The 13,583-nt window shown below is 43.2% G+C and overlaps 1 protein-coding gene across 2 annotated transcripts; it reads left to right on the top strand.

The window, feature by feature from the left end:
* The first annotated feature begins 298 nt into the window (after positions 1 to 298).
* zdhhc16b (zDHHC palmitoyltransferase 16b) lies at positions 299 to 13,425 on the top strand. 2 transcript variants are annotated; one of them, XM_083933402.1, is made up of 10 exons: positions 299 to 398; positions 2,917 to 3,205; positions 3,297 to 3,491; positions 4,053 to 4,141; positions 4,252 to 4,280; positions 4,419 to 4,552; positions 5,790 to 5,875; positions 5,972 to 6,095; positions 7,100 to 7,170; positions 10,352 to 13,425. In XM_083933402.1, the coding sequence occupies exons 2-10, from the start codon at positions 2,945 to 2,947 to the stop codon at positions 10,452 to 10,454; spliced, it is 1,092 nt and encodes a 363-aa protein (XP_083789528.1). In that variant the 5' UTR covers positions 299 to 398; positions 2,917 to 2,944; the 3' UTR covers positions 10,455 to 13,425. The 2 variants fall into 2 exon arrangements, with proteins under 2 accessions (XP_083789528.1, XP_083789527.1); XM_083933401.1 differs by having other exon boundaries at positions 302 to 398; positions 2,913 to 3,205.
* The last annotated feature ends 158 nt before the right edge of the window (positions 13,426 to 13,583 follow it).

Below are 13,583 nucleotides of genomic sequence, written 5' to 3'. Positions count from 1 at the left end.
ACACATTGCGCGTTGTCAAGAGAGCGTCGCCAAAGAGTAGACGAAGAAGAAGAGGTCTCACTCTGGAATGTTTTTTTGGGGGGAGTTTTCCTTTCCGTTGTACGAAGGGCTGCTTGGAGAAAAAAAAATTCACCTTTGGTATACCCGTATTTGACACTCCACTGCTACATTTATCGTATAATTGTTTTTCCTGTCACCACTTTAGCCGAAAGAGACACGTCCGCCTGCTTCTGTTGAAGACACTTCTGCGCAATAGACGATCTACGTGAGTAGCGCCGCTCTGAGCTGTGTGTCCGCGGCCGCACACCCACGGTGAGACCGGTGGACCATGGCTACAGGGGTCTGACCATGACCTAACCGGGGTGCTGCAGATTCGTCCGCCCGTTCCACCTGACCAGGTACAGCACGTCAATGTCAACTTTGGACCGAGCCGGTGTACTGTATTTATTAAACACGACCGTTAACGTGGTCCGGTTGGAGGCAGCTAGCAGTTAGCTAACGGTAAAGCATTGTAGCTAAACTGGAGGAACGCTTTCTCTTACGGGGTGACACGATAAATAGTTTTAGTTCAGTCCGTCAGTGTGTGATGTCTTTATGTGGACTCTTTGTCAGTCGTCCATTGAATTCTTCAACCCTCATTTTATTTCGATAATGGTGATATTCTGTAACCTAACAGATCTATTACGGACAACCACAATACTGCATTCACATATGCAATACTTGGGTGTATAATAGTAAAGCGATTTTGTGGCTGTACACGTGAACGTTACATGTTGTTGTATCGACTGTAATATAAAGGGGTGGATGATATCGTTACTGTCAAACTTAGGTCCACATGCTGGCATTGTGTATTCATTTCACTCAGATAGAACTGTAGCTTCAGAAATGCATCACCTGACCGTGATGTGGCCTTAAAGGATGGAGAGATACATTACTTCAGATAATTTAAGCAAGAATTGCTATTAACAATTGTTTTCATTGTCGATTAATCCGTCGATCTTCTCCATTAACCGATTGTTTTGGTCTATAAAATGTTGATCATTGGGTTTCTCAAAGTCCAAGATGATGTCCTCAAATGTCATACTCAAAAATATTCAATTTACCGACATAAAGGAGGAAAGAAACCAGGATATAGTCACATTTAATAAGCTGAAATCAGAGAATTTGAACTTTTTTTCCCTTAAATTATTCAATCCACAGAGTAGATGTTTTAATCCTCTTTTATATGTATTCAGTGTGGGTGCCTTAGTGGAAACATTGCACATTTATACTATTTACCTTTGTCACAGATATGACAGTTTTGCACATATCTTCACAAAATTACAACATTTAAAGACTGCACAGCTACATCACTTTAATTCTCATGGGTTTTACAAATTTCTATGGTATTTTTCACATCTTTTTTTTTATTATAATAGTAAAGTATTTTATCATATATTTATTGGTAAGAACTTCTATAATGACAATTATAAATTTCACTGACATTTTATAGATAAAACAGTTATTTAATCGAGAAAATATTCCTAAGATTTATAAAAGAGAATTGTTGGAAGCAGCCCTAAACATGACTTTTTTGTGGCCATTCATTCCTAACTCTTGATCCATTTTCCCCAAGTGAAAGGGGCCTCTCACACATTTGTGTAGAGTAATCACGCCAAATAATAAAGATTTAATGTGGTCATCACGATTTATTAAAGTTGCATGTGTAACAGGTGTGATCGTGTGTAGTGTTATAAAGACACCACAGGTCAGGCTTCCCAGTTGAGTACACACACACACACACACACACACACACACACACACACACACACACACACACACACACACACACACACACACACACACACACACACAGCTTAGTAGTTAGCTGACTTTGCTAGCCACATAGCCTATGTGTCGTTGTTTCATCTCGTCTCATCTTCAACCGCTTATCCGTGGTCGGGTAGAGGGGGCAGCAGCTTTAGCAGGGGACCCCAAACTTTCCTTTCCCGGACTACATTAACCAGCTCTAACTGGGGGATCCCGAGGCGGTCCCATGAATATTTGCATCCATATTTAACCTCCTCTAGGTACGTATAGTAAACAACACTGCACAATGTTATAAATATGACCAACTGCTCACATGGGTAAGTTAGACTGGGAATAAGGTAAGGTTGGTCCTTCCCTAAAAGATGAGCACATGGTATGACCTTAACATATGAGACATGTCACATTTACAGTTTTAGATCACTTCTTGCAGTTGCAGGCTTTTTCACTGTGAGGTCACTGTGGATAGTCGAGGTGCAGGTGATAGCAAAGAGGGCACATTGTTGACACTCCTTACTGGTACTGTCCACTTAAGGCCCCCATTAGCATCTCTCATTATTAATGCCATCCTATTTTGGAGAACTTGAACTTGCCTTATCTGTGTAACCAATACTCACTTTCATGAAATGATGCCCTGGATCAGGTAGCTACTTTATTTCCTTCTTAAGATATTCACCCCATTGCATTGCCGTCTTACTGGGTTACCACTCTGCGTCTCCCCTGTAAGTTTCTAAGAGGGTTTTGGCCTGGAGATGTGGATTTGCTGTGAATTATTAAAAGCAGAAGTTTATTTGCAGGGGCTGATGGGCGTAGCTCATTACCTGATAGCCCGTCCTTGTTTTCTTTGACGGACGTCTGTCTTACAGAGGATACAGTCACAGATTCAAATAGTGCCTTTTAGAACTTGAGGTCCCTTTTGCTGACTGCTGCCTCTGCTTTGGGTGTTACTTAATTTTTAAACTCTGACTTCGCCTGAGGGAAGCCGGCAGAGATGACAACGGAAAACTCGGCGCCCTTCCGGCTACTCTACGAAGAGCTGCTGTTTTGCGTGGCCTGCGTTTGTAACTGCTGGGGTCTGTGTCTGTGTGTTTGTGTGTGTCTGGAAGGCAGAGTGTGCAGGCGAGGAGGTGGCGGTGGCATGCGTACGGCCAGCAGTTTAAGGTGGCAGCTCTCCCGGGTCATGAGGCTGACGCTGCGCTGGTGCCGGCTGTGCCGCCTACAGAGAGGAGGCAGAGGCGAGGGATCCAAGGAGCACAGGTTCTCGGAGCTGTGGAGCTACAGCAAGCTGATGCTCAGGTCGCTGTACTTCAACAGCCACACCAACGCGGACACTCTGCTCGACTGTGCGTTTGAGCCAGTCTATTGGATCGTGGACAATGTGACCCGCTGGTTTGGAGTGGTGAGCTGTTTGAATTCTAGACGCTTCTCTTCTCCCTACACACCAAAGCTATGTTCTTCACCCACTCATGTGTTTTCTCTTCCTCTCTCAGGTGTTTGTCAGCCTGGTCGTACTGCTGACTACCTCGGTTTTGGTCATCGTCTACCTGTTCGTCCTTCCTACAATTGTCAGCACTTATCCTTTGTACCGGGTCGTCTGGCACCTCTGCTGTGGCCACTGGCTTCTTATTATGGTGGTCTTCCATTATTATAAGGCCACCACCACCTCCCCAGGACACCCGCCCAAGGTACCAAACTCCTCCCTAGGCAACATCCACACTGCTACGTTTTCTTTTTAAAACAGTGCTTCGAAACAAAAACGATCTCCAGGGACGGCAGGTGGCTGAGTGGTTAGAGCAGTCGCCCCATGTAAAGAGGCTGAAGGTCCACGAGCGGCCGGGGGTTCGACTCCGACCTGCGGCCCTTTGCGGCGTGTGTCCCCCCCCCCCTCTCTCTCACCCCATTTCCTGTCTGTCCTATATAATAACGGCTTGAAAAAAACGATCTCCATCCCCTGAAAACGCATATCACGTGAACATTTGCATACTCTGAGTGTGTGTGCTGGTGTAAACAGGAAGTAGATCGTCTAATGTTACTCTGGTTGAAAATCTGGTTTGCAAACTTCTCTGTTTTAGGGGCTCGGAAACATCGGAGTAGTGACGACGAGAGGCATAGTGTTTATTTATTATAATTGTAGTAGTATTTTACAGATAAAATGTCTGTCTACTTCTTGATTAGATTGACTTCTGTTGTTCCAATAGACAATAATACATCTCCTTAATCTGTGTTTTTTTGTTTGTTTATTGTAGGACAAAATTCACATTCCCTCAGTGTCCATCTGTAAGAAATGCATCACTCCCAAACCGGCCAGGACGCACCACTGCAGCATCTGCAACACGTATGATCATCAATGAATCATTTCCATGTACAGGTCATCAGTGTTGTCTTTTTAATGTAATTAAATTGATCGATAACTTCATTTTTGAACTGTTTTGTGTTATGTTACAGATGTGTTTTGAAGATGGACCACCACTGTCGTATCCTTCTAAAAAGCAACACATAAAAAAACTCAAAAGTGAACGCATGAAACCGTACATTTACATTTTAAGCTTTTAAAATGTTTTTTTTAAATATTATTTTCTACTTTAAACATATTGAACTGAACATGTTTCCAGCCTGGTTGAACAACTGTGTGGGCCATTTCAACCACCGCTACTTCTTCTCCTTCTGCCTGTACATGACCCTGGGCTGCATCTACTGCAGCATCAGCAGCAAGGACATGTTTCTGGATGCCTACAGCGCTATAGAGGTGAGACCGGAAGAGGTATCATGCTGCAACATCACGTCTATGACCAAAAAATGACCACCAGTATCTGTGGGTGGAGTTTTTCTTAACATCTAGGCTACTGCCATCCCCAACCCAATTTTAGTTTTTTTCTCTCATAGACCGTAAATTACAGTATAATAGACGTAGCCACCATGACGTCAACTATTGTCTTGTGTTTTAAAGCCAGGAGTTGGGCATTTAGCTGTAACAATCTTGGTATTTTGCAGCCAGAAGTGACCCCATCTTGACAAGAAGGCGGCGCTAGGGAGTAATGCTACGCTGCTGTCGCTTCAATTGCGCTGCATTAAACACTTAAGAAGGACATTTTTCTATTCAATTCAATTTTTAACTGGCAGATGCAAGTCATCTGGTGGGTGACTGGGTCGTTTACGCATCTGCATGTACGGCAGTGACACAGAGCCGGTTGAAAAAAAAAAAAGCCCTTAAGTTACCAGCTAATGCTAACGCTAGCTACCTTGGTTAACAAGGTGCAACCACTGAACGATGATTAAGAGATTGGCGACCAGTAAATTACAATTAACTTTGATGAAGTGAACTGTGAGATGGTCAAAGTCACGCCCTAAAGCATCTCCTGCTTTATAGTCTATTTTACTTTAAATGGGACCATAATTTACTAAATGACCCTCATGTTGTATCGAAGAAGACTAAAGACTAGCAACTGAGACCATAAACTAAGTAGGACAAGTTTACTGAGGTAATAAAACAAGTGAGAAGTAGGCTCATTTTCTCATTGACTTCTATACAAATGGACCTTTGTGGAGCTAGAGAAGTCGGCCCCCCTCCGCTGGACATTAGAATGACTGCCCCTTTAAGGCACTTCACCATTGGCCTCCTGTTTCTTAGTCTGATTGCTGCCAATGGTACAAGTAGAGATGGTGTTTGGTTTAAGCGAGGAGCTATGATGAAATGTTTTGTATGTTGACAACTGCCAGACGATAACAAGAAGGTAGACAGCGAAACAGGAGACATGAAAAGGATCTTTACTTTTCTGCTTTCACATTCACCTCTGATCCAGGATAGCCTTATGTCAAAGGTGCCTGTGTACCAGCTAGTAAACCAACAACTCTAGGCTTTAAATACCAACTAATATGAAGGTTTCAAGTCCTTGCCACCCAAATATCTCTTAACCTGGAACAGTATCCAGCATTTGTAACATAGCCATATTGTATGAAGCCTGACTATTTCCTTTCACCTTCAGAGATACTATCAGACCACTCCTCCAACTGACGCCTACAGCGAGACCACGGCTCAAAAGAGTATCATCTTCCTCTGGGTGCTGACCAGGTAAGAAACAGTTCACCACATATATGCCCCATTTAATCGGATAAATGTTGATAACGTCACGCAGAAAGCTCAGGTTGTGATATGTCCCCTCCGCAGCTCAGTGACAGTAGCTCTTGGAGGACTAACCCTGTGGCACATGATACTCATCAGCAGAGCAGAGACCAGCGTGGAGCGGCACATCAACAACAAAGAGACCAGAAGACTCCGGGAGAAGGGCAAGGTACGTACACTCCTTTCCAAATGAGCACTGGACTACCTGTGGAGCCATAGGCTGTATATAAGAGATGGACAGAGTCTTCAATGCTCAAGTTCCTTAAACCTTCATTCTTTCTTTCTTTCTAATGTCCAGTAAGGGGCGACTCCACTCGGAAAAGAGGATTGTATAGAAGTCAATGAGAAAATGAGCCTACTTCTCACTTTATTTATTACCCCAGTAAACATTTTCCTAATGAGTTTATGGACTCAATCTCTAGTTGCCAGCCTTCTTCAAGTAGAGCACGATGTATATTTTGTTAATTACGGTCCTGTTTAGAGTAAAATAGACCATGGAGTGGGGCGGGGCTACATTTTGATTGACAGGTCATCGTGCTAGCAACAGGTATGGGTTTAATAAAGCATCCACAGCACTGTGTACACTAAAAAAGTTCCGAACTTGTGTTAAATATTATGAAAAATATGTATGTTCTTGTCGTACATGACGGTTTTGAGACCTGGGAGTTAAAGTCTTAAAACATTAACCCTCTGTGTGTTTTCATTTACCTACCCTAACAATGTCTTGTTAAGCTGTAGCACCTTGCTAACAGCAAAGCTGGATAGTTAGGGTCAGGTTTAGTGTTAGCAGGTAACCGAAAGGGAAAGTGCAGATTTTCAAAATGGCACATGCAGATGAACGGTGCGAGCACCTCGAGCTCCTCCCTGCTCACCTCCTAGCAAAAGTCCACCACATGACCCGTGTCAGCCAGTTGAAAATCTTCAGTTTCCCTCTTTAGCATTTAGCGCAGCGACATTTTGAAACGATGCTTGCGATGTGCTCAGCTGTGCCCACTCATTCAAATATGGTTATGTCCAGTTTTAAAAATCCAAGATGGTGGCTACATCAGCCTCTTGTAAATTTAAGGACTAAACCCTTAAATAACATTAACTCCACTCAAGTATTTAGGGTAAAACACAACTTTGAAAATGGCACAGGAGCAGCTTTTTTATGTTTCTTCTGCTCTAACGCAGGTCTTTAAAAATCCATATCACCATGGAACAGTGAACAACTGGAAGTTACTGTTGGGTGTGGAAAAAAGGAGGTGAGTTCAGTTGCACATTTTCCTAAGTGGAAACTACAGCACCCACCACACAAAAAGAAGCTTACTCATGGATGAGAAACTTACGGTCGTTGCAGCAGGAGATGCAAACATTAGTGGCTTAGCCGTAGCATTAGCTAGCTAAATCGATCAGCTACACCTACAGCTCGGTTGAGGAGCACAAGCCTCCCGTCCATGAGTTTATGTTTCTGTGAGGTGATACGCTTGGAGGGTGTAGTTCGGTAGAAGAAAATAGTTCCTACATGAAACTGCTCACAACAGGTCTGAGGATTATCTTAAGTAACGGGTCAGGATTTTCTTGGAAGAGACATTGCTGTTGAGTTTTTCAAATGTATTTTTTTGGTGCCACTTTGTCCCATTATATTGGAGAGAAGGCCCACCTCTACAGCTGATATCTCCAACACTGGGTAACTCACACCAAAACGGTCTAGATTGATAAATCGCACTACAGGAGAGAGGAAACGTGTATGTTTGATTTTGGGGCGAAGTGTCCCTTTTAACACTACAGCGAAGCACTACTAGTTACTACTATATAATAGAGAGGTAATTACAGAATTGAAATACATAGAATGGCTTAGAATAAATAAAATATAAATACATTTAAAAAAAATACAGATCATAAATGGGAGGAAAAATGGGGTTAGATTTCATGAAACCTTAAGAACTTTGACTTTAAAGGGCTAAACAATCCTCACTTGGACCCAAATTTCTTCCTATTGTGTTTCATAATGATTTCACACAACACAGCAGGAAAGCCTTTATTGATGCACAAGCACTTCAACAACCACTAAGTCAGTGGTTCTTAACCTGGGTTCGATCGAACCCTAGGGGTTCAGTGAGTCGGTCTCAGGGGTTCGGCGGAGCCTCCGCCGCGGAGGTCAAGACACACCCGACTCATCGTGTAAATTCATGATGACACGCCCCGCTTGGCCATCACTGGCTGCAGATGATCATGTGACATTGCTTGGCCAATCAGTGCTGCAGAGAATTTAATGCGCTCAGTAGTCAACGTGTGACTGTCGTGGTAGTACGTCATGTGATTTCTTCCTTAATATTTTAATCCATACAAACTATGTCGAGCAAAAAAAGAAAGTGGTTGGACGAATATGTACAACATGGATTCACATGTATCACGGAACGTGATGGGAGTCAGCGTCCTATCTGCATGATTTGCAATGCCAAGTTGAGCAACTCTAGTCTCGCACCGGCAAAACTAAAGGAACACTTCTTGAAGCTCCATGGAGACGGGGAATACAAGAACACAACGCTTGCTGAATTCAAGGTGAAGAAAGCCAGATTCGATGAAAGGGCCACTCCGCCTGCTCTTGGATTTGTACCCATTAACAAACCGATCCTCGAAGCATCTTACGAAGTTGCTTACCTGATCGCAAAGCAGGGCAAGCCCCACACCATTGGTGAAACACTCATAAAACCAGCTGCGTTAAAGATGGCGAATCTGATACTTGGAACAGCGGCCGAAGGTAAATTATCCCAAATTCCTCTTTCAAATGACACCATCAGCGACAGAATAGAGGACATGAGTAAAGATATCTTGGCTCAAGTAGTCGCAGATCTGATTTCAAGCCCGGCAAAATTCAGCCTTCAACTCGACAAGACCACAGACGTTTCTAATCTAAGCCAGCTTGCTGTTTTTGTGCGCTATGTGAAAGATGACATGATAAAATAAGATTTTTTATTTTGTAAGCCTCTTACAACAACAACTAAGGCGGCCGATGTGAAGAAGCTTGTGGATGACTTCTTTAGAGACAACAGTCTTTCATGGGACATGGTTTCTGCAGTTTGTACGGACGGAGCTCCAGTCATGCTGGGAAGAAAGTCTGGTTTTGGCGGGCTAGTAAAAGCCGATGCACCACACATCATTGTTACGCATTGTATTCTGCACAGGCATGCGTTGGCAACAAAAACCTTGCCTCCAAAAATGGCAGAAGCATTAAAAACTGTAGTGGAATGTGTGAACTATGTGCGAAATAGTGCTCTGAGGCACCGCATCTTCAGTGAGCTGTGTAAAGAAATGGGCTCTGAATTTGCGATACTTCTGTACCATTCTAATGTTCGGTGGTTATCCTGGGGACGGGTGCTGAATCGTGTTTTTGCCATGCGTGTGGAATTAGCCCTGTTTTTGCAAGAGCACCAACATTGTCATGCAGATTGCATTAAAATTCTGAGTTCATTCTCATTTTAGCGTACATAGCTGATATATTCGCAGCTCTCAATCATCTCAATCAGCAGATGCAGGGTGGTGGAGTCAACATCCTGGAAGCGGAAGAACACCTGAAGGCTTTTTCAAAAAAGCTACCGTTATGGAAATGGCGAACAGAGAACAATAACTTCGCAAACTTTCCCCTTCTGGACAACTGTGTAAGTAAGATCGAAGATGTGTCTGGAATAGGAGACATTTCTGTAACCATGGAACTGAAGCAAACAATTGCCACACACTTAGATGAGCTTGCAAAGTCTCTCAACGGATATTTCCCTACAAGAGAGTCATATCCAGCATGGGTGAGACAGCCGTTCACGTTTGCTGTTGAGACAGCAGATGTCAATGATGAATACCTCGACGAAATCATTGAAATTCAGCAGAGCCAGGTTCAACAGCAACTCTTCCGAACAACAACGCTCTCAACATTTTGGTGTCGACAAATGGAAAAAGTATCCAGTTATTGCTAAGAAAGCCCTGGAATTTTTTATCCCATTTGTTACAACATATCTTTGCGAGCAATCCTTTTCGAGGATGCTGGACATAAAAACGAAGAAAAGGAACAGACTTTGCTGTGAAAATGACATGAAAGTGGCACTTGCCAAGGTGAAGCCACGCATATCTGAACTGGTCTCTCAAAGGCAACAGCAGAAGTCGCACTGATATGCAGGTATGTTATTTCTTGTGATTTCATGCACTGTGTTTGTTTTATTCTTTGAACAAGGTAATGTTCATGCACAGTTCATTTTGTGCACCAGTAAAAAAACATATATTTATGTGTTGAATTTTAAAAAAAACATTTTATTTTTCACCAAAGAAGGGTTCGGTGAATGTGCGTATGAAACTGGTGGGGTTCGGTACCTCCAACAAGGTTAAGAACCACTGCACTAAGTCCTATGTGTATGTTTCCAGCCATTACAGGTGATTTGTTCTTCTGTCCCACAGTCACTGGATCACACGAGTCCTCTTGCCCTCCAGCCACCTTCCCAAAGGGGAAGGCATCCTGTGGGATTGCACCTTCACCAGAAAAGACCCCATGGCCATCTGATCCGCATCCCTTTTTCATCGAAACCGTATCAAAAAAACTCTTTTAATCCGCAGTCATACTACAAGCAACGTGACCGATGTGTCACGCTATTGTGACCAGCTCGGGACAAAGAAGAGAAGCTCCCGCTGTTTTGCTGGGTTTTCTTTGCACTGTTAGAAGTGGGAACCACATGGAAATAACCACTAGTGATTGATCGTCCTCATCATTTCCCACTTTCCCACTCTGTCTTCAGTTGACCTTGCACAGTAGGTCTAATCGCAGGCCGCGCCACCAGCCAATGTCAGCTCTGTCCCCTCATTCGACTTATAAATGGTGCTGCTGGCCAGCATTGTTGTAAAGCCTAAACCTTTGTCCCACCTATTTGTAACGACTCTTCGACTGAAAAATCTTGCACCAACACGAGAGGCTCTCTCGGCAGGTGAGAGGTAATATAGAAGGATGGATAGGACATTGGAAAGCTAATACCTAAATATTATTGGTAGCCGCCATTTTAGTTCTGCTACATTGTTGTTGCTTTCAAATATGAGACAAAGGTCAATACTAGTGTTTTGTTTTCCGTTTGGCTTGTCAGAGAAGGTCTCCTGTTTACATTGTTTGAATGTGTCAGCGTTAATGTGCTATCTCCACCCTTACTTTTAACGCTGGTTGTATGTCTTTGTTTTCAAAGCCTGACACTGGGCCTCACACATGCAACCACATTCAGGAACTTTTCCACCTCGGGCCTTTTCACACTTAACCCTCCAATGTTCCTGTTTGCATTCACAGCACAGCCATACCTAACCTCAATCCACCAGCTGGATTTATTCTCATTTGCTCAGCATGTCCATCTGGGAACTTTCGATCTTTTGGGAAGGGGCGAAAATACTGGTCGCTGTTTGGGTAAAACATCTGTCTATCACCAACACTAGGCCAAATCAACCAATCAGATCAATGAAGCGTATGACGTACTCACAGCGTGGAGTCAAAGTAAACAACATGTCGGTGAAGGATATTTGCCATTTGTGTAACGTGAATTTATGAATAAAAGTCACAATTTCAGGAGCCCGGTCCATATTCTAACAGAAGGATCCAGAGAAAAAAGAGTCAGTGAGCATAGCTGCTCATCTCATCAGCAGAAACCGCCATGTTGTTTACACTGAACAGTCTCTTCTCGTTTCGACCTGTCTCAAAACCAAAGCTGATTGGTTCGGTCACTTGGCAAACTTCTCCAAATTTTCTCCGCCGTACGTTACTAGACTGATCTGAGAGTAAAATAGAATGGAGCTCAGAGATCAGGATGGTCTCATGAGGCTAAGCCATACCGCCATTTTCCCCATGATTGTTATGAGGTCTTGACGTGGGAAATGGGCGGTACAGATTTCTCTAAACATCGATTCCCGCTCCCATTCACACATGAGCCCTTGCAGGAAACGTCCCTGCACATTTCAGGGAAAAGATTGCGTGTGAATGTGTGAAAGGGGCTTCGAGTTTCTCAAATCATAAATGATATTTAATCCCGTAGGCACCTGACAGTTGAGCGAAGACAGCCAAAAATTGCTGTTTGACACAACTTCAGACCGCCAAAAACATAAAATAAGGTATATCCGAAGGCATTTATTTGTTTCTGACATTGGGAAAGTGGAAAAACAGTGAAATTCCCCAAAACTACTATACGTCTGAACTCTTAAACCAAATCACACACATCATGCTATTCAATGTGATCTAATAATGTAAGAACTATCATTCCCCTGATACTGTTCAGAGGCCCGCCTCACACTTAGGGCTCACTCACACTGTCCTTCCGCACCGGGCAAAAAACGTTTTTTCAGCTAAAGCCTGGTGCGTTTGAGCAGTGTGAGTGCACCCGCTCCGCGCATAACTGCGGACAGCAGGCCGTCCACGGGCCGCCTGAGAGAGGTGGGCTTTTGTAGAGCACGTTTGCACATGTACGAGCGGGACAAGTACCCTAAAGCCCGGGGCGCGGTGCGGAAAGACAGTGTGAGTGCGCCCTGAAACCTCTGCTGTAGACCAATCACAATCGTCCTAGGTCAGCCCAGGATACAGTGACAGTGCCCTTCAAAAAAAAGCGGGGAAACATGTTTTGGTGGAACATTTGCACGTGTGGAGGCGAGCCATTTAAGACGTGTGTTGACTGTGTGATACGACTTTTACTGATGAAAAAAGACAAACACTATTTGACCATCGATGCCCTGGAGGAAGATTCTGTCTGAAAAAGGCAAGAACACTAATGTGCTCACGGCTCATTGATGATAAAAGATACAGCACCATTAATAGGTGACATGTTGATCCATGACTTCATATTAACTCAGAGGTGTGTCTGCTTAACCAAGGTCTTTAAGATTTCATTGCATGTGTTAACTTTGTGTCCTGGGCTGAGAACAAATCCATGTGTTTCTTAACGTGAGGGAGGCAAGATGAAAACACTTTTCCAACGTTCATTTTAGATTTTGTTCTTTAACGTCCTGTAATTACTTAGAGAATGGTCATTTTTCAAAAGCTGTGTTTTAAGGTTTACTTCTCTTGCATGTTTACACGCGCTGTTGTGTTTAGGGAGCGCGTGCCGAGCGGATTAAGAGTCTGATCTGATGCGCCGAAGAAGAGCGAAAAACCAAAAGTCACATTCACTTGTCTTTAAACTTCTGACAGGATTTTTATGAGTACTTGCAAGTTTAGATAAAGGGAAAATAAAGCGTCACAACCATTGTACATAACATTTCTGTCCTTGATGCTGATAAAGGAATTGTTGTGTGCCTTGTTTTGTCGTTCAGCCTTTAAAATGAGGCACTGTGAGATGTAATTCCACATTTTTTAATTCCCTTTTAGATTTTTCACCCCAACATGTTTGTACCAATAACTTAATAATGAAGGGGATTGGTGTGTAGTTGCCATAGCTGTGATATCATGTGTAACCAATGGGAGCTGTGCTCCACTTTGATTTATTATGTCTTTTTTTTAATAAAACACCCGATTGATATTTCTCATTTGCAGTGTTTCCATTTTCAGGTGATGTTATTTAGTTCAATAAATGTCTGTCAGGTCACTAACTCTGAATGAGGTAACACAGTGGTGAGGGAAGTATTACAAGGTCTCCATATTTGCACTATTAGAACGGGGTGTTACTCCTAATGC

This window comes from Echiichthys vipera (genome assembly GCF_963691815.1).
Source record: "Echiichthys vipera genome assembly, chromosome: 18".
Taxonomy (NCBI): domain Eukaryota; kingdom Metazoa; phylum Chordata; class Actinopteri; order Perciformes; family Trachinidae; genus Echiichthys; species Echiichthys vipera.
The sequence above is the reverse complement of the archived record's forward strand: the minus strand, read 5'-3'. Positions and strand labels throughout refer to the sequence as shown.